The sequence below is a fragment of the Falco punctatus genome (genome assembly GCF_963210335.1).
Source record: "Falco punctatus genome assembly, chromosome: 16".
Lineage (NCBI taxonomy): Eukaryota > Metazoa > Chordata > Aves > Falconiformes > Falconidae > Falco > Falco punctatus.
Genome location: NC_137596.1, coordinates 5,325,994 through 5,349,763, shown reverse-complemented (window position 1 = coordinate 5,349,763; position 23,770 = coordinate 5,325,994). Strand labels below are relative to the sequence as shown.

At 50.6% G+C, this 23,770-nt stretch overlaps 4 protein-coding genes across 13 annotated transcripts in view; 2 read left to right on the top strand and 2 right to left on the bottom strand.

Annotated features, from left to right (window-relative positions):
• Positions 1-103: 103 nt before the first annotated feature.
• On the bottom strand, positions 104-7,092 carry ACAD8 (acyl-CoA dehydrogenase family member 8; the record flags this gene model as incomplete). Its single annotated transcript, XM_080366457.1, has 11 exons — positions 104-996; positions 1,772-1,874; positions 2,425-2,577; positions 2,808-2,905; positions 3,008-3,143; positions 3,558-3,695; positions 3,974-4,050; positions 4,305-4,414; positions 5,145-5,314; positions 5,728-5,828; positions 6,879-7,092. 11 exons carry the CDS (start codon positions 7,090-7,092, stop codon positions 944-946), a joined length of 1,353 nt encoding a protein of 450 aa, XP_080222583.1. The 3' UTR covers positions 104-943.
• THYN1 (thymocyte nuclear protein 1) lies at positions 6,672-12,377 on the top strand. 5 transcript variants are annotated; one of them, XM_080366471.1, is made up of 8 exons: positions 6,672-6,827; positions 7,846-7,927; positions 8,963-9,192; positions 9,648-9,716; positions 10,376-10,468; positions 11,158-11,253; positions 11,885-12,035; positions 12,146-12,377. In XM_080366471.1, exons 2-8 carry the CDS (start codon positions 7,885-7,887, stop codon positions 12,190-12,192), a joined length of 729 nt encoding a protein of 242 aa, XP_080222597.1. In that variant the 5' UTR covers positions 6,672-6,827; positions 7,846-7,884; the 3' UTR covers positions 12,193-12,377. The 5 variants fall into 5 exon arrangements, with proteins under 5 accessions (XP_080222597.1, XP_080222598.1, XP_080222594.1 ...); XM_080366472.1 differs by having other exon boundaries at positions 6,675-6,827; positions 7,843-7,927; XM_080366468.1 differs by lacking the exon at positions 6,672-6,827 and adding an exon at positions 7,072-7,219 and having other exon boundaries at positions 7,843-7,927.
• A 513-nt stretch (positions 12,378-12,890) lies between these two features.
• VPS26B (VPS26 retromer complex component B) lies at positions 12,891-23,161 on the bottom strand (the record flags this gene model as incomplete). Of its 5 annotated transcripts, none has more annotated exons than XM_080366466.1 (8): positions 12,891-16,043; positions 16,633-16,775; positions 17,455-17,630; positions 18,419-18,583; positions 19,408-19,564; positions 21,302-21,369; positions 21,787-22,155; positions 22,939-23,068. In XM_080366466.1, the coding sequence occupies 7 exons, from the start codon at positions 21,795-21,797 to the stop codon at positions 15,897-15,899; spliced, it is 867 nt and encodes a 288-aa protein (XP_080222592.1). In that variant the 3' UTR covers positions 12,891-15,896. The 5 variants fall into 5 exon arrangements, with proteins under 5 accessions (XP_080222592.1, XP_080222593.1, XP_080222591.1 ...); XM_080366467.1 differs by having other exon boundaries at positions 21,302-21,362; positions 21,965-22,155; positions 22,939-23,066; XM_080366465.1 differs by lacking the exon at positions 21,787-22,155 and adding an exon at positions 19,703-19,782 and having other exon boundaries at positions 22,939-23,066.
• The window catches only part of NCAPD3 (non-SMC condensin II complex subunit D3), a gene marked incomplete at its 5' end in the record, with an annotated part of 29,510 nt that continues 28,899 nt past the window's right edge, over positions 23,160-23,770 (top strand). The window contains one exon of one of the 2 annotated variants that reach the window (XM_080366452.1): positions 23,160-23,688. In XM_080366452.1, coding sequence (XP_080222578.1) covers positions 23,160-23,688 — 529 coding nt within the window. The remainder of the gene's footprint in view (positions 23,689-23,770) is intronic. The other variant, XM_080366451.1, reaches the window with a different exon arrangement.

Below are 23,770 nucleotides of genomic sequence, written 5' to 3'. Positions count from 1 at the left end.
AGAAGCTGAACGTTTTTGCAACCCCCGACTTCAAAAATCGGTTACCTCTGGTAAAATGCCTGAAATACCCCTTCTGACAGAAACACAGCTTCTGACAGGAAAGTTGCCGTCATTGCTTTATTGATTTCAAATCTGAGGGGAAAGAATAATTTACCAGTATTTTTACTCCTCCTACGCTGTATACAGCAGGGAGTCCTGATCTGAGGCAGCAGTTCAGTGTCTGTGCAGGCCCTTAGCTTCTGAGATCTGTACCTCTGGTACTGCAGAGGCTTTCTGGAGATTAAGCACCAGTATGGGGGAGGGAGTGTGACGAGAACAAGCAGTTGGTACATTAGGAAAGGTGCTGGGGAAAGAGAAAGGAGCGAGTGCCTCTGGATAACAGAGAGGCATCCCGCTCCCCAGTTAAAAAGCCCCTGCACCCCGCAGGCGGTTAGACCTGCAGTACTTTGGGCTTCTGTTCCCAGGGGTGCAGTCAGCACCCAGCAGAGGTTTTTAAGCAGATCAACTAGTTCCCTCGAACTAAAGATTTCACCGATAGAGGAGGGATCCCATGGGATTAGGCTGTACCTCTGCCTGAAGTTCCCCTTTCAGTCCTGATTTAGCAGAGATGACCAACAGGTCTAGTGTTTCCGAGAAGGATGGGTGGCAAGCAGCCCGTGATCAAGATTTGGGACAGAGGCTCACATTCACAACTGCCATTTCTATCTTCACATATCTGCACAATACCAGCCTAGTAAGGGCTGCTCTGCCAGGCACAGAGTGCAGCTGTGGCAGCGTGTGGCTGGCGTCCAGCTGTGCTCCTAGTCAATATAAGGCAGAAAGGCTGTTTCCACTGGGGTATCCCCCTCTCCGCTCCCCAGGAGAGAGCTGGTGAACAGGGGAGGGAAACAGCCCAAACTGTAACAGACGGAGGAATTTTAAGGCTGAGGATTGGCTTCTGGCTTCAGCCCTGTAGCAGGCTCCTGGCCACAATCATCCGCATAACCTCGTTGGTACCTGCAGCAGGACAGATGGTTAAGGGATGGTCCAATTTTTCCCACAATAAAGGCAAAGAGAATTCTTCCCTGATCTGCAGTCTACAGCACAGAAAAGCTCTTCCCACCAGCTGAGGTGGCATTTAGGTGTTGGGCCAAAGCGCCAGCATGTTGCTTGGGAAGGCTTCAGAGTGGTAGATGCTGGTACTTCTTTTTATTTGGGCATTGAGAGGATACGGGCACCAGGCCTCAAGCAGAACTGGATACATACCAACATCTGAGTTTTCTGCTTTACTGTTTAGCACATACACAATGCACAGAAAGCCTGTAGACTCACTTAGCGTTGGAAAGAGTATATCCCTTATCAGGTACCCTGGCTGTAGGTGAAGGGATTTCAAAGGAGGAAAACTAAAATGGTTAGGAGGCCGAACTGAGATTAGAAAAGGCCAGACACTGTTAGAGACACAATGTCAAAGAGTGAAGGCAGACCAGAATATCTCAGGAAAGGAATTGTTGGGGAGCGGAGTCTGTAGGAGTACTGGGATGAAACTGGGCAGAGGCACTGCTAACATGATAACTAGCTATCTCCCCCTGCTGTAAGACTCTTAAAATGCACAGTAACTGCTCCAAAACCAGGGGAATCACACACATGACATCCAGGGACACCTCATGCTCAGAGCAAAACGGGATTCTGAAACCCAAGAATCAGAGAGTCATATGGCAAGGCGGGGGCCTCTGGAGGGTCTGTTCTCTCCTGCCTCCACTGCTAAGTCACTGGTAGCAAAAGTGTCTTTTACCTTCCAGGATCTGGTGGACTCGGATGTCTCGCACAAACTGTTGCACAGCATAATCCTTCAGGTAGCCGTAGCCCCCATGCATCTGTAGAGCCTGGTTACAGATCTAAGGAGATAGCATCGCTGGTGAAGTGACTCGCGTGGTGTGGAGGACAACTCAGTGACAGAAATTCGGTAAGAACCCAGGAACCTGGGCTCTTTTTTTTTCTGCTCAGCTAATCTCATGTCTTTAACAAAGCGTGGTGTGACAGCAAGGCACTCGCAGTCCCCACCAGCGCAGCTCTCAGTGCTATCATGTTACCTAAGTGCTCTTTCATGCTAATGGTGCATTTATGTGAACATGATAGCATAGAAATACCCAGAAAATGCTATACTTAACTAAGGCAAATTTTGCTGCATTTCTGTGGTGCTGCTGATGCAAAAACCCAAATGCCAGATCACTACATCTACCAGTCAGGCAGGCAAGGAATCTGTTCAGGGCTCTGGTTTCTCCTGGAAAGCACCAGAAGCCAGGAGGCCTCAAATGACCTTTCTGGCTCAATGACCGTGCTTGGATCTGGGTCACCACCATGTCAAACTTCTTTCTGACATCCTGGCCACCAAGAGGGGTCTCCAGGCTTCCAGTTATGCCACCAACTGACACTCGAGTTGCTTACCGCAAAGCATTCATCAGTAGCAAAGAGCTTAGCCATGGAGCACAGCACAGCCGCGTCCTCCCGTCCCTCCTGCAGTGCTCGCGCTGCATTGCGAACCATGAGCCGTGCTGCCACCAGGCGCGTCGCCATCTCCGCCAGCCTGAACTGCAGGTACTGCCAGCAGACAGCAGGAGAGGAAAAATTAGGCCAGCATGTTCGGGGGGGCCTGGGCCCTGAACCACATCCCCACTACCTTCAGGCAGGTCTCAGGCCTGACACGCTTTCTTACTCAGGAAAAACATGTTCCTGACTTCTCCAGGGAAGACCCTGTGAAGTGAGCTGCCTGTTCAGCCAGGATCAGAAAGAGCACAGCTCTGAGAGCACAGATCTGATGGAGAGCTTACCTGATTGTTTGCTAGGGGTTCCCCAAACTGTTTGCGGACAGTGAGATGTTCCTGAGCCAGAAGAACAGAGGCATGAGCAGCTCCTAAGGAACAAGATGCTGGTGGGAGAAGCCAAGGACATAAAGTGAACATGAAGCTCATGCAGGCAGGTAACAAGATGATCCTGCCCTCCTCCCTTCGCTCTCAGATGTCTTTCTTACCAATGTTTATCCTGCCTCCGTTCAGTCCCTTCATGGCAATGCTGAAGCCCTGCCCTTCAGCTCCCAGCCGGTTGCTGACAGGAACAACACAGTCCTCAAAGATTACAGCCCGAGTTGGCTGGGAATTCCAGCCTACCTGGGAAAAAACAGAGCACCTTCCAGATTGCCTGAGGAGCAGCATGCCCCCAGCTCCCGGCAGAGAACTGCCCAGCCTGCTCTCAATCCCTCAGTCCCACTGCCAAGCTGCCACAAAGCAATTGTGGTCTGTGTGGTTTGGTCTTAGTGTGCTGAGCTGGAAACTGGAATGCATGTGTTTGAGAAGAGGCACAGATCCAATGAACCTTGATGTTCCTGAGACTAAAACCCTTAACTTACTAAAAGGACAGACTTTGGGCAAACTTCACCAAAGCTGGACTTGGCTTGGAAAAAACATGCCAGGCTGGGACTCCAGTCCCATCCAAGAAGAGATCCCTAATGTTTTGCACAGACGAGCTCATCTCTGTCCTGCACTTCCCTCAAGCAAACGGGAAGTAAAACCAAAGCCTCTTACCTTCTTCTCCTTCTTGCCAAAGCTGAGCCCTGGTGTCCCCTTCTCCAGCACCAGGCAGGAGATGCCCTTGGGGCCTGGGCCTCCTGTGCGACACATGACCACGTATACATCAGTGTCACCTCCGCCACTGATGAAGGCCTGCAGAAGGGCATGAGAAGAAGGAAGCAGCTTTCGTGTGCTAACCCTGAGCCTGCAGCAGCAGCTGGGGTACAAAGATGGAAGGGCAAACACCCCACAGCCAGGAGGAATTTAGGGACCAACTGTACTAAGTTCTGGTGAACGCTCTGCAGAGCACATCCTACCTTGGGAGAATACACAGAGGTGAGGAGACAGTAGGAAATGGAAAGGATGGTGAGACCCAGGCCCCCTTGTGCATGCAGTGCCATCCAGCAGCTTTAGGAGGAGCAAAGAGGTACCTTGGAGCCATTCAGGATGTAGCTGTCCCCTTTCCTCTGAGCTGAGGTCAGCAGGGAAGCTGCATCACTCCCACTTCCTGTTCGGGAGGTAAGGAAGCAGCCAGTGAAGCAGCAGGTCCAGAGCCTACAAAATCTCTCGGGGATCGTACCCATCGACACTTGAGTTTGTACCACAAGCATCTCAGCAATCATCATCTGGCCCTTCCCCACTTCCCAGTGATTGCCCAAATGAACATGAAACTTTTCAGCTCCAGCTCTGCGCAGCATTCATGTCCAGTTAAAACTACATTTGGAGTATGGGAAAGGAGATTACTTGGTTGAGGATGCTCACCTGGCTCAGTCAGGCAGTAAGAAGCAAATTTTTCCATGCTACAGAGCGATGGGCAGAACCTGCACCTCTGCTCTTCATTGCCAAAGGTGTCAATCATCCAAACACACATGCTGGAGCAGGAGAGAAGGTGCAGCATTACAGGAAGTGAACACAGCCCTGGGCGGAACATCTAAGAGCATCCCTGGCTAAAGAAAACAAAGCTCCATGGGGTTCAGTCAACAGCACTGAGGCTTGAAAGCATATTGCTCTGCCTCAAAACAGAATGATATTAGGTGCCACAGAAAACAGAAGGAAGAAGACTGCCTTCCAGTCACCACAGGCTCGCTGCCTTGTGGAATAGCAGGTTCCTATTTAATAGCCTCAGCATTCCCCTCAGCGCTAAGCCCTACCGTCTCTTCAGAAAACCTCACCTGGAAGGAGGAGGCATCACCACTCCACCTTCCCGTGCAAAGCGAGCCTGTCACTGAACATGTCTGTACAAGCAAGAAAGGGCCCCGGTATCAGCTGGTGCCTCTGGCTCTGTCACCAAAGCATAAAGGCTTTTTCCAGGCACGTTACTATCTATAGACAGCTTAAGTGAAACAGCAGGGAACAAAATCCAGAACTTAATCCCATCTTGCATGCCACAAAGCTAAAATTACTTCTTGGTGGCATCTCAGTTTTTGTAGCCTATTTTGTTTACTGCCATCAAGAGATCCTCACAGGGACTTGTCTCCTTGGGGTGCCAACTTTAAGTAATAAGCAGCACCAAGAGAGCTGTCTCCAGCTGGATTTAGAGCCCGCAGAACAACTGTGTTTTTCAGCCAGGCTGACACCATCCACCACTCCGCAGACACTCACTTGTGGATGCTTATATAAGCAGTGGTGCTGGTACATCCTGTGGATAAAGCTTCAAAGATTATGGAGGTATCAAGGCGTGACAATCCAGAGCCACCAACATCTGGTTTCACATAGATCCCACCAAATCCTAGCTGGGCTGCCTTCCGCATTGTTTCCACAGGGAATATTTCCTGTTGGGACAGGCAGAGATATCACAGGTGAATATTCATGATCGATTCAAGCTCAATATTCAATCTCTTCTGGGACACCTGGGCTACCAAGTCCAGTCCCAGACTCAAGCAGAGTTTAGGTTAACTGGGTGGGTTAAAGAAGATGCAGCTACCTAGACAGAGCCATACCATCTTCAGGGGTAAATCCAGGTGTCAAGATGATTGAATAGCCTGGCTATAGCCTGAAGCTATAGCTTCAGCGTCTTTCTGATGGCTTCCCACCCCAGCTACAGCAGCAGCTTTGGAGAAGATCTCTACAGATGGCATTACAGCACCGAGGCACTATTGCAGGAACCCCTCTGATGAGACCCAAGGACCATAACATCCTAAGAGAGGAAAAACTGAACAGTACAACCCTTCTGAGGCTGTCATACCTTTTCATCCCACTCAGCCATGTGAGGAGCCATCTCCTTGGCAGCAAAATCAAAGGCAACTTTTTGGAATTCTTTCTGCTCCTCAGTCAGGCCGGCAGATGCTAGGGAAGCAGGAAGAGATCAGAATACATGTCTGTTGCAGGAAAGCAAGCACCACCACCTCTTCCATACACCAAACAATTTCAAAGCATCCCTTAACTTACACGAACAGTTGAGGGTCTCTGCTGCAGAGACCATTCCTCTGTTCCTTGGGGCCACCACAAACTGCTGACAGGGGGCAGTGGGCTTTGGGAGGGGCTGGCTTAGGGGAAAACAAAGCCAAGGTCCCAGCTACTCAACACTTAACCGCGCTGGAGGACCGGGGCAGGGGCAGCACAGCCCATGGCAGCCGTCACTTCATCGCACTGGGTCTGTGCTGCAGAAACACCAGGACACAGTCCTGGGACTTCAAGAAGTGATGCTCAAAAGCAAGCAAAGAACACAGCAGCCCTTTGGAAACAGCATCTGAGCCTTTAGTTAGATCCTGCATTTGAAATCTGCTTCCTTTGCGCATAGATCCAACATTGTTTTGTTGGTTCCTCTCCCAAAATTCATCGCGATGCTGCCGCTTCAATCCTAACATTTAAGCATTGAAGCAGTTCATCTGGGAAGTGTTCAGGAATCCCGTAGGAGGAGACCAGCTCAGACACAGCTGTTATCCCGGTCACCAGAGGCACGCTCAGTGATCCGAGTCATCTTCGGGTACCACTGGGCACCCCGGACATACAGAGGGGTACAGGCAGCCTGGCCGCCCTCCCCAGCGAGCCTTTCGCTATTCCTTGACTCACAGCAGAGCCTGACTAACCGTGAAGCTCTAGCGAAGGTACAGGGAAGGGGAAGGAGCTTCTCGCCGCAGGTGGGCACCGTCCCACCCACCAGCCACCGCGGGTGTCCGGAGGGCCGGGCCCCGCGCCGCCCTGCGCACAGCTGGTGACAGGCGACATCTCCCTCCCGGCCAAGACTGGCGACCCTCGCTCACCGACCTGCTTTCAAGCCTCCCCCGACCCCGCCTCCCTCCCTCCGGCCGCAGGGGGGGACACGCCGGGCAGCCCCCCGGGCAGGTGGGTCCGGGGCTCCCCCCGCCGCGCTCGGCCGCCGCCGCGGAGCCTTACGGTCGATGCAGGCGGCGATCCCCCGGCGCCCCGCCGCCGGGCAGCGCAGCAGCGGCAGCAGCAGCCGGGCCGCCAGGCGGGGGGGTCCCGGCCAGGCCATGGCGGGGCCGGAGCGCAGCGGCTGCCGGTGCGGGGCAGGCTGGGAGCTGTAGTCCTGCCCTCGGTACCTCCCGCCCGCGCGGGGGCTGCGGGGAAGGAGCAGCCTGCAGGCCATGCCTTAGCTTTTGCATAACGGTCACCCACTTCCGAGGGCGGGGGGCGGCGTGTTTCCTCCTCCTGCGCCGAGGCGAGAGCATCCTTCTCCCCAGGACGAGGCGAGGGGGCTGCTGCGGCCAGAGCCGGTGAGGGGGAGCCTGGCGGGGGGGGTGGGGGAGGGTGGGGGGTGGGAAGACGCTTGGCACGGAAGGTGGAAAAGTTGATGCCACCCTCTCTGGCAGAAGCAGGCCAGCTCAGAGCCAAAAGCCTCCTAACGGGCTGCTGGCAGAAGGGGGCAGGGGTTGGACCAGCCAACTTGCTCCCTTTCGCAAAGGGACTTTGCACGCGTGATCTCTGCGAGCAACAAGCTGAGCCAGACGCCACTGGCACAAGGCTGGCCTGACCTCTGGAGGCAAGCCGTTCTCCCTCTTCCAAAAGCACGGCTCCTTTTGCGTGGGACGGAGGGGCCACACTTTGTCCAAGCACCTTGGGGACTTCCCTCCAACAGCTGCGCCACTGTGGAGAAAAGCAGCCCTCCTGCTGATGTCCATCAGAGCCCTGCTGTGGAGGGCCTGCCTGCCTCCAGCGCACCAAGGGTGTGGTCCTCAACTAGTGCCAGCTTTTGCACTGATAGAGGAAATGGCTGAGCTCAAGGAAGGAAATTTATTTACTCTCCACTTACTGTACAGCTTTTACAGCGCTCAGTCTCAGATATTGCTACTTTTTTCAGCCTGCCCGAATAAGCAGTAATTCTTCTTCTTTCATTCAGCAGGTGCTTCTCAGTGAAGAGAAGGTAATTCAGAGACCAGAGATGCCCTGGCCAAGCAGAAAGAGAGACAAAGGAGCGGTAGCAGGTCTGTGCTGACATCCTAACTAATTTAGCATCTCTCACTTGAGGTTCCACGCTATAGTGAAACTACCGACAGTCATCTTAACCATCTGTCTTTCAAAGCCACCTGTCTTACAGACAGCATTTCCTCTGTACAAATGGGCTGAGCATCCATGTGTGACTGACAAGTCTGCTAGATACACAATAGGGACAACGATGTCTTCTCACCACAAGGTAGCTAAGAAATGTAGTTCATTGCCATTTATGAAGAGCTTTCAGGTCCTATGCATTAGAGATTGCCATTCAAAGTATACCCAGTGTAGTGGCAGGAAGCTGATGTGGTACTGTCTGCAAAAAAAAACAACAACAAAAAACCAAACAAAACAAAACCAAAAAAGCAAAACCCTTGCACCTGAGGCACCATGTATGTGGTGTTTAAAGCAAAAGATGAGAAATCACACTGGGCTTACTGGTGCCACTCATCTGCTTAATCGAATCGACTCCAGCAACTAACCACCTTCTTACACTTTAATCACTTCTTACTGGGTTTTTTTTTTGCTGTCTTGAGTGCTGGACAAACAGGGATATGGACCCCCTCTGAACAGGTAGCACAGTGGAGGCTTAATCTATGGTTTCCAGCTAATGTAGTAATTGAAGTAGCTTGCTTTGCTGCCAGATTTTCCTGTTACTCACCAGACTCACCTATATAAACTTGGTTGCCTGCAGCCGATTTCTTGGTGATAAATTAAAAAAAAAAAAAAATTACACTTCATGGGGGCAGCATGGTCTGTCCCGGCTTTCTGTATGATTAACTATGACAATTAAACTACATTTGTGTACACCACACAAAACCATATATCCTTATTCCAGATGAAAACTAGAAATACCCAGAAACAGTGGTGCATAATGCTTACCCCTATCATCTGGGGTGCACCAAACTGCTGCTGCGGTCAAATACCAGTATGTGAAACCAGCTCGGACAACTAAAACACTTCACCACCAGTCTGTATTGGAAACAAAATGTGTTTTACCTGAATATTCTTTTATTGTTTCTTTTAAGATAAAAAAGAGCCCGATGCTAAAATTGCCAAAACTGAGGAGGAGACTCCAGATAAGGAGGAGGAAGAGAAGTCTACAAAACCTCCAGCTGGGAGTTCCAAGTCAGGATGGAAGAACTGGAAGAAGACAAAAGAATCTGACTCTGGTGGGGAGGAAAGCAAGATAACGTATTGTCACTGGCTTCTGAAGTCAGAACCAGAGAGCAGACTTGAGAAGGGAGTGGATGTGAAAGTAAGCACCAACACCCATCCTTACTCAGCAAAGTACAGAAGCAATTTTATTACTATCCAGAGTGTTAGTGCCTGAATGTCGAGTTACAGGATCAGGCAATTCAGATCGTTTGCAGGATTAACACTGTTGTGACTTCTCAAAAACCATTTGCCTTCCTGGAAATAGACATACCGTTTTTCTCTTCTAGGGTGACAACCCTGAGGTTTGGTACTTGTAATAGAAGAGGAAATTGGGTCCTCAGGATGTGTAGCTGCTGATCACAGGGGCAGCTTTTACAATCTACCTTTAGACTCCTTTGAGAAGGCTTTTCTTTAGCCCTCGCTGTGGGAACCAGAATAATTGTGTCAAGTTTGTATTATAATTGAAGGAGCTACTAGGAACAAATGTTTAGGCACAACGTAGGCAATGACACAATACCTCCTGAACTTAACCTGTATTTTCATTCCATTTGGCAGTTCAGCATTGATGACTTGAAAGCTCAGCCCAATCAGACAACCTTTTGGGATGGAGTGAGAAACTACCAGGTAAGGAGCACATGTCAAAGGTGAAGTCACTGAAATAGCACTAGAAAAAAGGTGGCTCTCCCCACAGATTCTTCCCTTTGCCTGAAGGATTTCCTTTTGAGTAACTCTGCCTTTTTTTACAGGTGCGTTTTGTCAGGAGTCAGAACTCCTGCGTAATTAAGTCAGAGATAGATTCAGGCTGGATAATAGTGTCAAATCATTCAGTTTTTCTTTAGCTTAGACCAGCCCTTATTTCCCTTGATGCCTTTTAGCAAGTCCGTACTTACCCAAGGACTATACCTTATTAGCGTACAGCTCTCTGTTCCTCTGCAGAAGAAATCCACACATGTTTCCCCTACTATACATGCTTCTCCCCTATATATGATCCACTCTGCTGCTTGTTTGCTGACAGCTAACTTAAGTCACCTGCTGTCTCTCAACGAGGGCAGCTGAGCTATTGAATTCCCACATGCTTTCTAAGCAACAGGATCTTGCTCTTTAGCCTGGTTTTTACTTCATTGCAACACAAAACTTCCATACAACAACTGTAGGAAACCTTATCTGAGTAGCTCTGAAGCAGATATACCTCTCTTGTTGTTAGTTCTTGTCCCTAGCTGCTTATAATAAAACCCTGAGAGCTTGATACAAAGAGCTCAAAGTCTCCCATTTACACCTGACAGGCAAGGAATTTCCTGAGAGCCATGAAACTTGGGCAGCAGGCCTTCTTCTACCACAGTAACTGTAAAGAGCCTGGCATTGTTGGCATTGTCAAGGTGAGTGCCTCTTTCTCAGTCTGTGTTTCGGGCTGGGGGGAAGGCAATAGCCTATGGGTTATCGAACAGCTTGTTAGCCCTGCTTCTGTCTCAGCACCAAAGGGGTCCAAAAGTTGTCTGATCAGAGCAGTGAATGAGCCTAGGGCATCCAGGCTCAACAGTATGTCACAGCAGGGCTGACCCGGGCATCTTTCATGAGAGAAACGCAACTAAACTGCTGTTTTCCTGCTGACATTTCAGAGCACTTCCAGCCAAGTCAAGAGTTGCTCCACACTCCAGTTACAGTCTGATTCACTAAATTCTAGTCAGCTGAGCTTGCAAGGCAGCCATGTAAAACCTAGGGCACAGAAAAGCTTTTTCTTTAAGAGGAGAACTCATCACAAAAGACTTGTCATCATCTGCTCAGTTTTCCTTTGTTGCCTCTGCTTTTTCCCCATTGCTTTCTGAAGAGGTGATGGTGCTTCATGGACAGCCATACTGCTCTGCAGTGCTTTCACCCAAGAAATGTAAAGAAAGGAAATTATCTCTCACCATTAGAATGGCATTCAGGGAAAACAAGGCTAGTTTTTGCACGAGGATTGTTCCTTATGTCTAGTCACAGCTTGCTCAAGGGCATTTCGTACCCTTTGCTGACAATAGTTTTTAACTGATGGGAACTTGTCTCACATTCTTCTCCCCTTCTGCTTCAGATCGTAAAGGAGGCATACCCTGATCACACACAGTTTGATCAGAAGGATCCTCATTATGATTCCTCCAGCAGAAAAGAGAACCCCAAATGGTCCATGGTAATGTAGTAAACTAAATACAGCTGTTTCAAGGTGTGTGTGCCAGCTGAATGAAGGTAGAAGCCTCTCTGCATCATATTGCATATCTTCTCAGGCTTCTGTCCTGCCCTAGCTACCTTTTTCTCTCTCTTGAGAAAATCCAGTCCTATTGTTTTCTCTACCTTTCCCCCCCCATCTCATCCAGGAGGCTGCCAAAATATATCTCCCTAGATTTTCAGACCTTACTTGGATGCAGAGCTGACCTCCATACATGGCAGAATTGTGGGTTAGGAAAGAGAACGAACATCTTTGAGTCCCACGCTCAGTCTACAGCAAAGCAAGCTGTAGTTTTGAGGCACACTAAATTATAGGGAAGTGACTGTTCACAGGTTGGCTGCATCCCACATTTTAATTTTGTATTGTCTGTGACAACATGAATGTTGCTGGTGCACAGCGCTAAGATTCATGTAAACAAATCACCTGCCAGAAGTATCTGAAAGTTCTTGTAGCCTTCAGCAAGGAAAAGCTTCCATACCGTTATAGGTAGTAGCCATCAGCCATTTGCTTCCTTTGTCCCCCCAAAGATCTTATGTCACACCCGGAGGCTATATCCTTCTCCAAACATGCTCCTTTGCTGTCCATCGCTTCCCAGGTGGATGTCCAGTTTGTGCGGATGACAAAACGTTTCATCCCCCTTTCTGAAATCAAGGCTCACCACCTGGCACATAAAGCAGACGGAGGCCCCCTAAAGAACATGATGCTTTTCACAAGACAACGTCTTTCCATCCAACCACTGACAAAAGGTAAGAACCTTCTTTGGACTTTTGGTGCCGTTCCCTCCCAGAGGCAGCCCTCGCTCAGACAACTTGTAAGTTCCACTTACGGCTTTTTCTTCCTTACCTTTTCAACACAGAGGAATTTGATTTTGTCTTGAGCCTGGAAGAGGAAAAGCCACATTAAGAAACTGACAGCAGCACAGCTTCTACCCAACCCGCCGATGCCTCCTCCTAAACCAGCATCATTCTCAAGTTACTTGCTCAATCACAGCAACAAGAACATGCCCGCACACGATTTGCAGCTACATGTCCCTTATTCTGACACACTGTTATTTTTGCTTATTTTTAAATAAAGCCTTTTAGAATCAATTGCAGCTCCTCAATTTTTAATAGTGGAAAAATCTGCGATCTCTCTCTTGAAGGACAAAAGAGGTACATCCTCCTTAAAGATGTTTACTACAGGATCCAGTGCAGTTCCATGTACTGCAGAGGGACATTTTTCCGCAGAGAGGTATAACTAAGCTTCTGTCTAGAAGAAAATTTAGATTATATACACATTCAGCGTGATTGCTGCAAAGCAGATCACAGGCACAAAACTTCTCATGTTATTTTAGTACTGACATCAGCAAAAAAGAAGAAAATAAAGCTTGCTTACTAATTTTTAAGCTGCATGGGTCCTCCACCAGCACAGCTTCTAAGCAGTGACACAGCTTAAAGAAAGCCAAGAATTTATGAAGAGCATAAAGGGCAAACTCCTCAAGTATGTTTGGAGGGCTGCACAGCATGGCACTACAGAAAAATGCCTTAATACTGTAAAAAAAAACCAAAACTAACACAAACCAGACCCGGGCCAGGCAATATAAACCATATCAGACAAACTCATGCACAGCATTTGACAGCCAGGGCTGGCTCTTTTTAATTGAAGAGACAAAACCCCCAAGTTTTAAAATACAGCCATTGAAAAGACGACGAATTAAGAAACATGTAAACACAGCAGAGGCTTAATTACAAGTTGCACTGCTTGGTACTTGCGCACTCCTCCCTGCCTGACTCTGCCTGGGAGAGAGGGAATGACCCAAGTACTGAACAGAACCACCCAGCTCAGGGGGACTGCTCTGCCCCTTCCCATGCTAATGAAACGCTCTGCTATAGTACCTTGTCCCGGAGTGACCTTAAGCTTCAACTTCTCTCTAAAGATGCTCAGCATATCTGTTCCACCCCAGAAAAACAGAGGGCATAGTAGGTAATGGGTTGAATGGTCCATTTAGATTAAGTAAAAATGGGGATTGTTTCTAAATTCTGGACACGGGAGAGGGGCACAGAGAAGGAAAAAAAACAACAAAAACCAAACCCCCAACCCAACATATAGGCTCATGCACCTTTTCCAAGTAAACCCTCCAGAAGTGATGAACAGATGCTTAATAGAAATCTCCTTACAGTGCATTGTCTTGTCAGACAATTGTCTTACATCCAGTACTGATGCTGTTTGGCCAGTAAACAAAGCACTCCTGGAATGCACAGACACCATCCACGGCGTTTCTTTAATACCACATGGCCTACAAACAAGAGGAACAGGCAAGGAAAAAAAAATGTAGGTGGGATGGGAGTTGAGGGAAAGCTGGAGGGTGGTTAGGGTGCTGCTGTGCTCAGCTCAGCCATGGAAAGCTAAATCTGCTATCCCCAGAGGCTCCCAACTGGAGCTTCGCTTTGTCGCTAAGAGATTGTGTATTGCCACAGCACAGGTGGTGCCCCCTACAGAGAGCGGGGAGTAGAATGAGTGTCAGAAGTAAAACATCCAGATTCCTTAGCCATGTGAGACCTGCGGCAGTTACCACCCCCTGCCCTGGCATAACAAGGTAGTTGTCTAAAGTAAGCTTTTGCTTCAGTCTTAGGAAGACATGGCTCCAGCCCATGGCACAGACTTCTCATGTAAAGAAAAGCAAGCCACGTCTTCACTATTACAGAGCAGAAACATGGTGTGACACAAGCATTCAGCAGAGATGAGATCATTAGTGTCCTCTACACAGAGCGAGACTGTCCAGCTCTACTAAAAACCACAACCTTACACGTGGTGAGTAAAAGATAACTTACTTTGGCAAGCAGAAACACACATTTATCACTGAAATACAGTAGCTGTCTTATTACATAAAAAGCTCCCCTTCCCACCCAGGCCCCACTCCCTCCACCAGCACTGTTCCACTAAACAAACCAGAAGATACTTCCATTTCCCAGCTGCAAGACAACTGTTCTACATTCAGCTGCAGAACAGAGGCAGAGGACATTCATTCCAGAGTCAAAAGGAAGCTGGACAAAACCCTAGCGAGCCACAAACTCCCAGAGAAATGCAGACAAATCCCACTTGATAAGAGCTCATACCCCAGCATTTAGTGCAGGCTTCTCTCTCCGTCTGGTCGGAGGTCTAACTGCCTGCTTCCTTGAAGGGCATCTAAACAGGATGGATATTCTCCAGACTCAGCCAATCAAGTCTACAAAGCCACAACTAATTTTTAATGGAGGAGCGACTCCCTTCTGGGAGCGTTCTCATGATTCTACTTAGCTGTAGACTAAAAGAAGCTTATTTTAGAAAAGAAAAAACTTGTACTCGGGTTCTCAGTTCATGTCATACCCTCAGACCTCACTGGTGACTTCAGCTCAGGCCTCAGGAATGCATCTCTGGAATCAGAGCGCTCTACCATCCTTCCAGTTGCTGCCTGGCTTCATCTAGCAGCATACACAGGCCATGAGCTTCTTAAAACAATTGCATCCACTTTCTGTCCTTACTAATAACCCTCATCCCACAGGTGCGAGGGAACAAATACAAAACAATACACACGTTTCTATACCGCTGTCTGTCCCTAATACAAAGCCTGCTCTGTCACAAGGACACAGACACGAGCAGGGCAGTGTGTGCAGCATAAGCCCACTCCCAAGAGAGCCCCCATTTATTTCTCACCTTCCAAAACTAGACCTCTCAAGGCTGCTCTGCTCCTGCTCTGCAGCAGCGACTGGGATCTCCATGAGTGCAGCAACCAGAGAGACTGAATCTCAGGGGCACTCAGGCAGCTGCCAGGCCAAGACCAGGAAGGCACTGCTCTTGGCCAGCTGCCTTCCTGCCCACCCAGCAGCGCTGGGACCTTCACCGCTCTGCCCAACCTGTGCCACCTCCTACTGCATTAGCGTGCCTCACTCCCTCCTACCAGCCACAGCTCTCCCTTGATGCAACAACACAGTCAGGAGCTCCACAGCAAGGACACAACAGCACGCCTGCTGCCCGTGCTCTGCGCGGCTGTGTGGCAGTCCCAGGGCTGAGTCAACCACGTTACAGAACTGTTTGTGACCAGGAATCCAATGCCAGCATGAAGAGGAAGGGGAGGCAGCGAGGGGATAACACTAAGCAATTTAAAGTAGGCCACACCTCAGCCTGACTCCCTCTATCTTCCAGCTAATCACTGTGTCCTTTTCCCTTGTGAAGATTTCAGAAAGGCAAGAAAAATATCCATCCTACACAGCCCCAAAGCAACCTCCACACCGCTCGGAAGCAGCAGCAGATTTGGCCTTCACTTGCTCTCTCCCTCCCCGCTGCCACACCAAAAGGGTCTCGGGGCAAAGAGGAGATCAGGCAGCTCCGCGGCCTCCAGACACATGCCTCAAAGCAGCCGACCCCAGAGGAATGTAGTTGATTGGGAAGCACTGAGGTACCTTCAGCTCCGCACCACCAGTGCTCCAGCTTGCCTTGCCCTCCCCTCCCCTTCCCACCCTACGAGTCCTTTGAAGAAAGGAATTAAGTCAAAAACGGTTATTTATTTCCATGAAGTCTCTGAAGTGTTTTTTCTTCCTCCCTGCTGCTGTCCCCAGTGGCTCCACAGCAGCCTTCCTCTGCGCGGCCTCTCACTGCCGGCCGTTGTTCTCTGCAGGCTGGCTGGGGGTCTTGGCCTCGGTGTGTGAGGATGTCCCCTCAAACCGCTGGGACGCGATGGCTGCTTGGTGGGACATGCTCTTCCTCACTATGTCTCCTTTCCGCCAAAGCACGACCTCCTGTAGTAACACAGCCGGAGGCCTCGTCAGGGCTTGTGAGACCTTCTCCTCGCCCCACCCAGACCCAGAAGCTGAACCACGCTGCCAGGCGAGCAGCTCACACCCAGCAAGAGCTCGGCCTATGCTGCCATGTTCCACCCACGGCCGTGTGCGTGAGGCCGCTCGCAGCAGCATGTGGAGGCCTCGCAATGCAGCCATCCTGAAAATTTGGGTAGAGCGCTCCTCCCCAGGATTCTGGGCGCACAGAAGGAACCCACTGGCCATCTAGGGCAGCTCTGTCCTATTGCCCTCGGCTACCAGATTTGAATTGATAAGGTGAAGCACAGAAGCTTCACCACAGGGCAACAGAGTGGAAAAGAAGTCCAAAGTAGGCACCTTCTGTGTGCATCCCCACCACCGCACGCATCTGACCTGTGTGGACCGTTCCCTCTAGACCATCTCTGCCCACTCTAATTTGCCTAGTCTTTGCAGATACTGTCAAGGACATGATCTTTCCCCCACAGGAATCCCAAATTCTCAGAAGCTCCTTAGGACATAGTATCCCAAGCAACAGTCTACAGGTCTGAGAACCAACAGCTCCGTTTCTCACCTGCTGCTTAAAGTAGCGTCTCTCTTCCTCATCAATCAGCACCAGATTGAGGTAATAACGCACCGAGAACTTCTTATTGATGTCCCTCATCGTTGGAGTCAGCTCGTAGCCAGCCAGAAAGAGTCTGATGGGAATGGACTCCCCTACAAAGTGCACAGAACCATCAGCACAGACAGAATGCACAGATAAAAACTAGCAGAGCACCAGCAAAACAGAATCTCACTAGGCCACAAACTTTGTGACCATTTCCACAAGTGGAGTAAGATGAGCTCCACTTCCTCCAGCTCCCTTCCAAACCAGCATGCATGGTCCATAGCCAGACCCTGCCTTTGCTGACAGCAGTTCCATCTCCACTTCAACAGCATAAAGACTCAATTTGTGACCTGCATCTAGACAACACTGCCAGAAAAAATGAGTAAGGAGACACTCTCTCTGGCAGGTGACTCTGCTGGGCAATGGAACTGGAAAACAAGTGGCACAGGAGATTGGCACAGAGCTAAAACACCATCTTTCTGGCTCCAAGTTGCAGCAATACCAGCTGGTGACCCACACCAACAGTGAATTTACATCTATTCCTGGTTTGCCACTGCATCAAAAGAATTAAGTCACTGCAACTCATTATGCCTCAATTCCCCCTCAGCATACCACAGAAGGAAGGGGATCATATTTAATCACCTATGTAAGCTGCCATGAGTCCACCAGTGCAACAGGACACATGTTACTACTGAGCACATGGATTCAGCTGAAGATACTGCAGGACTCTTATTCCCACCCCAAAAGGCTTCAGAAGAGGGATGCTGAAAGGTTCATCTGCCTTCTCACCTCTCACAGGTGCCCCATCCATGATCTCGTATTTAGCTATTGTGTCATTCTCATGATATACGTTGGGGCCGGTCCCTGTTGTTTCTCTCTTGATGATATCTATCTCCATGTGTTTGATCTTGATTCGCACCAGCAGGAAGTAGATCTTTCCAACAATCACATCTTTTAAGTGATACCTAGCACATGAAGGAAGAAAGCACCACAATCAAACACTGTGTAGCAGACCAGGACTCAGACCTGGAGCGCGGGAACTTGCTTGTCAGGCACTTTACTCTTATCTGTGGCCCCAGCTGTAAATTTCAGATGGCCTATCAACCAGCTCCATGAGGCTGCTGTAAACAGCGCTTCACCTTTCACCCTCTGGTCTTTTGGAAATCACCAAGAACATTTAGCATGATCTGATAAATTAAAAACAGAATTTCAGGCTGAATATCTACAGGAAATCCCTGCGACAGCAATGCCTCCCAAACCAATTTTTTAGGTCAATTAAAACTAACCCAAATGTTACACTGAAGGGAGATTTGCTAGCATCAGCTGGGAGAGATGCATTAAAAGTAGTTTAAAAGAGCTGTTTCCAACTTCTGTGCCTGAATTAAGGTCCCACTTCAGCTGTATTATCTGGTAAAGAGCAGATGTTGTACTTTGAAGACACTTGGAAATACTGATCTTGCTGAGGATACAGAGAATGCGAAGTTACTGCAACAGCCTTGCCCTGTGCTCCAAGCTCAGCAAGCCACAGCCACCGCTTCTCACTCCTTGGTCCAGAAAGCACATCTATGGGGCAAGGAGAGGAACCCACACATCCTTAACCAGCATCTGAACTGCCTGCCAGCCTCGCTGGAGTGCAGGAACAAAGAATCCCTTTAAGGATCACATGCAAGACACATGCCTTGGGCATCCAGACCAAACTGTTCCCTGTAGCAGATGGTTCCCCACAGCCACTGGCTGCTCTTGAGACACTTACTTGGACTTGTTATACTCGAACTCAATGTGCAGGCAATCCTCAATCCCCACCTCCATCTTAATAGAGGAGTTGAGCTCTGGGTAGGTGCTCAGGGTGTGCACAACTATGTCCATCTCCTTCACCACATCGTTCAGTCTGCGGCTGACAGTCGCTCGGAGGAAATACCTGCAAGGAAAGTCCCCCTCCTCTTAGGGCTGTACAAGCAGCAAGAGAGACGAAGCAGGGAGGGACACGGGGCTGAGCAGATTGCACTGGACTATCCAAGCAGTCTTATTGGTGCCCTGGCTTCTGGAACAACCAGAGCCTCATGTTGGAAAAGACAGAAGGGAATTTTCAAACGGAAAAGCAGGCTCTTAGCTCTTCACTAAGCTTTCATGCATTTGTGAGCCTGAGTTGCCCAAGCACCATTTGGGGATCTGAGTAACACCTTGCACACGTTAAAACCACTGCCCTCTTGCAAGAGATTAGATCACATCAGTCCCCACAGACACACCTCTCTCGGCAGATCTCAGAATTTTCCAACCTCCCTCAGAAGCCAGTGACTAGATTTCAAGTCAACTGGAGTGCCTAGATGTGAAATACAGTTTGCAACACATGAACAAGATTTAAGCTAGGCATCTGCTTGCATATAGAGCACAATTAAAGTTGGCAAGGCTCATTACAAGACAGCGAAAATGTTCCCATTGGAGACTAAACTAAAGCATTCCTTCTGGGATTTGGATCACCAAATAAATTAGGAAGTATTTGGCTGATTCAGAGGGGGCTGATTTCTCCTGTCAGTTAAATGGGGCAACACAAGTTCCCTGAAGCATGCTCATAAAAGCAGAGCCTTTTATATCTCAGTCCACCAAAATTCATTTTGAGTGTCATCATCAACATGCAAGGATGTCTGGGAAGAGATGCTGCCCTCCAGTATCATCGCAGTAAATATCATTACTTGCACACTGCACAGAACCAAGAACAGGGGTCAGCAAGGGGAGAAGACTCACCGTAACTTCACATTCTGCCCCGTGTAGGACTCGTAAGGTTTTTCCACATGGGTGAATTCGAAGTCAAATGTCTGCGATTGAGTGAATTCACCAGGACGGGCCAGGTCTTTCACCAGAGACACAAACTCATGGTGGTTTCCTCGGTCATAGTAGAGTTCTAGGAAGACATAAGTCCAGGTTAAGCAGTAGTGCTTAATCCCACATGACACCATGAGGAAAAGCAAGAGATTCCACAGCTACGAGCAACCATCTTGTCCGGATCTCTACTTCCTTCACCACCATTCAGAGAACCTACCAGGGGAGCCTGTGGCTGCAACGTACTGCACTTGTTCACTGCTCTCCGGCGGAGCCAGGTGCCGGCCAGAACTCTCCTCCCTGAAACAGGAAGGAAAAGGCCAGTACAGCCTCACATACTACAACGAATCAGGAACTCGCTTTGCCTTAAGAGTGACGTGGGTCACCTATTATCAATATTCATTATCTTCAGACTGTTTGAGAAGAGGAGCCAGCAGCTCACACAATCCCTTCCAGTGATTCTCTACACAATATTGCAGGCCAAAGGCATTGCTACGGTAAAGAGAGGAAAAAACACGGCTGCTTCTCTGGAACAGCAAACAGTGACGGAGCAAAAAAACAAGAGCTGAGGTTTCCAACTGTTCCTGCTTATCCTTTGACAACAAAGACTTTGAGTGGTCTTGATTCGCACTGGATACTGCGTAACCGTGGAGATCCTCACCGATTCTGCACAAAGCCAGTGTTCGGCACACAACTACCAAGTGTGTGGGGAGGCAGCAGTCAACTGCTCCACCATCCCCTGGATAACATGTCAACGGCCTTGTGAACACCGACGAGGGAAGAGCTTTGGAAGCACTGCTCAACTAGCTCAAGTAACCAACACAGTCACATTGCTTCAGTTTTCCCCACAACCTTCTTGCGTCAGCAGGAAACTACTACAGGTTTCCTCATTTAATGGAAGTAATCCTCTTTACACTCCCACAAAGTTTTCTCCCGTAAGTCGAAGCAACAGGAACTTAAAACTCTGCCATTTGCATTAACAGCTCTGTATCACACACAACCATCAATGAAATCTGCCCTTCCCAACCCTGCGTGTGAGCGGTGTGACTACAAGACACCTACACAGTCCTTCTTAAAAGGTAAAGCCTTAGCCAATCTGATATGGTTAGATGAAGAAACAAAAACCTAAGTCATCAGACAATCATATACACACACACAAGTTCGCTGTCAGCACTAAACTGTGCAGAGGAGGATCCTGAGAGGTATTAGTAGCATTCAGGAACTGCAGCCAGCCTTGCTTCTCCACTCCTTGAGATGCACGATGAGATTTCAGCTTTTAAGTGATGTCTGTTTCTTATACCCCTTTCCTCACCTTATCTCTGTAATGGAAATATTGGCACTGGAACACCTCTCACACAAAACAGCGAGTGCCATCAAGCCCTTTAGGCTGGGCAGGCAGGTGACATAAATAAACCAACTCTGCATTGAATACGTGTCCATTGAGAGGAAAGTGCTTGTTGATGTGACAGGGAGAAGCCACGTGCCACATAAAAAGAGGGATATATCATCTTGCCACACAATGCAGAAGGCAACAATCAAAATTAAAGCAAGGGGATGCCAATGTCAGCAAACTTTAAGTTCTCTGCTGTCTTGGAAGGGCACAGATTGGCACTCTGCAGCCTTAAGAAGAGGAAGGATTGACGTTTCCCACACTTCAGAAGACATTAGCATATCAAACAGGTATAAATGGTAATTTCAGGTTTCCAGAGCTATAAGGTTTCCAGATTAAGAAAATAACCTGCCAACATCGTGGTGGCATGCTCCGGACACAGTAACCACAGGCGAAACGAAATCTTAAACTGGTTCTAGAAATGCTCACTGGAGACCATGCGGGACACAGCGTTCACAGCCTGGACCCTGGTACCCGGTCTGCAACATCCCTCTTCCCTGCAACACATCACTCCGTTACATCTCAGTCTCCCTTGCCCGTAAAACTGTCACGTGTAGTTACCAGCCTCATAGCAGCAAGAAGTCAGACAGTAAGGCAAGCTGTTTTGAGATGGAAAGCATTAAGGAAGCGCCATCAGCGGTACAAACTTTAGCAGCGTTTTATATTAAAGGGGCCTAACGGGCAAAAAGAAAGGACTAACGTGCAGCCACAGCAGGTCCTAATACACCGTGCTTGGCCAATAATCTGAATTCAAAGCAGTTATTCTAAATACGCATGGCTCAAGTCTTCCAAAACAGGGGACGAGAAGCACAGAGGAGACAGAGCGGAGCCGGAAGCAAAGTTCATGCTTAATTTCCACTGACAATCATAATCAAATAGGAGGTCGTAAGGTAACTCCTGACAAACGGGCTTACCTACACTCCATCGTATACAGGCTCACACTGCCTGTGCTCCCCTTCCCTTCCAAAAAGCAGCATCATGTACGAGCAAGGCCAGCAAAAACACTGAACGGCAGCATCGGGGTTGGGTGGAAAAACCTCTAGTTCACTTTGGTACACCGCACGATTTGCAATGCAAAGGCTGCAGGCCCACAACTCATGCAATGATTTGGAGTGTTAAACCCGAGTACGGCGAGCCACCGACGTGAGGCACCGCACACCCCGAGCACAGCGGCATCACTGGGAATGTCTTGAACTTATTTCGCCCTGCTGGACTTGCGCATGTCCATGAAATACGGCCATCTGCATTCCGATGGAAGAGTGGGTGTGACAGCTACCTTTCTTCTAAGAAAGCAGGAAATCTTAAATCTGAATGGGTTATGCACAGACAACCACAAGTTTTGAACAACTAGCTAGCCACCGGACTAACTGTGCAGGGACGCATGGGCAGTCACAAGAGAGTAAAAGATGGAACCAGCCAAGCTGAGCCCGTGGGCCTCAAGAAAGCTGATCTTCTGGGGTGGAATGCGTTGTGGGGTATGGGCTGGCGGGGTGCAACCGGTGACCTGAGACATATGGGTGAAACCCACCCAATTCACCATCCTCAGCAGAACCGCAGTGCTAGCTAGATCGATAGGCACACAACAAACACAAACAGAAGATGCAGCCTGGAGACCACCGCCCGACAGCTGGTGTTACTGGGGTGTCTGTGCTCGGACCTGCGCCTGCGGGATGGAAACCCAGTTCCACCCTGCCCCCGGGCGCGTGCGGTTTGGAGCCGAAACCGGTGACCGAGCAGGAGTGAGAAAATAGGACGAGAGAACAATGACCTGGAAAACCATTGGAGCTCCCTCCCTTCCGCTCCAGCCGCCAGGATGAGCTGGGCCCAGCCGGGCCGGCGGGTGGAACCGTTCGGGGCAGCCGTGGAGCACAAGCTGCCGGGGACCCGCGTACCCGGGCGCATTCCCAGGCCCCGGTGCGCCGCGCTAACGCGCCTGCGGGCCCGCACCGCGCAGGGAGGCGCCGGCCCCGGCTCGCCGGGAGGCCCCGGGGCCGGGGCGGGGGTCCGGGCCCCGCAGGCCACCTCCGGGGCCGGGCCGCCCCAGCCCCGCGCCCCGCCCCGCTCACCGATCTGCCCGATGAACTCCACTTTGATGCCCTGGTGCTCCAGCCGCTTGTTGAGGTGCTTGAGGGTGAGCACCACCCGCCCCGACACGGTCTCCCCGTCGTAGAAGAGGAAGTACTTCTCCTTCTTGCCCTCCTCCGTCTTGTGCTCCACCCGCCGCCGGCTCTCGGCGTCGCTCAGCACCAGCTCCAGCTCCGCACTCTGCCCGAACCCGAAGAAGCTCATGGCCCCGGGGCGGCGGCGGCCCGCCCGCCCTCGGCCCCCGCGGAGCCGGGGAGGGGGCTACCGCGGCCAGCGGCACGGCGCCCGGCGGCGGGGCGGGGGGCCCGCAATGCGGCAGGGAGGGCGGGCTGGGCGGCGGGACCCTGCGGCCCCGGTGCCTGCCCGGCTGCCGCTGGAAGGAGACCGGGCTGGGCCGCGCAGCCCCTCCCCGCCGCCCGGCCACGCACGATCGCCGCCCGCCGCCTCCCGGCGCGCCCCGCCGCCGCCGTCCCGGGCCGTGCACCGCGCATGCGCCACCCGGCCGGCCCGGGCCGCGCCGCTCCCTACGTCCCGCCCCGCGCCCCGCCCCATTTCCGGCCGGCCGCTTCCGGTCGGGAGGCGCACGGGGATTGGTCCTTTCGAAGGGCCGGCGGGCGGCATGGCGGCGGGCGGGCGGCGGGGCCAGTGCTCGGGGGAGCTACCGCCGGCGGAGCGACCGGGCGAGCTTCTGGCCGCCCTGGAGCGGTGGCATCTGCGGGACGTGAGCCCAGGTGCGGGGTGGTGGGGCGAGGGGTGGGTAGCGCGGCGCACCGGCCCGCGGAGGGGGCGGCGGCCCGGTGGTCTCGCTGCTGC

Excerpts from the sequence above, each read along its gene's own strand:
- THYN1 (XM_080366471.1), top strand. The coding sequence starts at position 7,885 with ATGCCCTGGCCAAGCAGAAAGAGAGACAAAGGAGCGGTAGCAG. Across the intron at positions 9,717-10,375 it reads ATGGAGTGAGAAACTACCAG|GCAAGGAATTTCCTGAGAGC; the intron begins GTAAGGAGCACA and ends TACACCTGACAG. Across the intron at positions 10,469-11,157 it reads GCATTGTTGGCATTGTCAAG|ATCGTAAAGGAGGCATACCC; the intron begins GTGAGTGCCTCT and ends CTTCTGCTTCAG.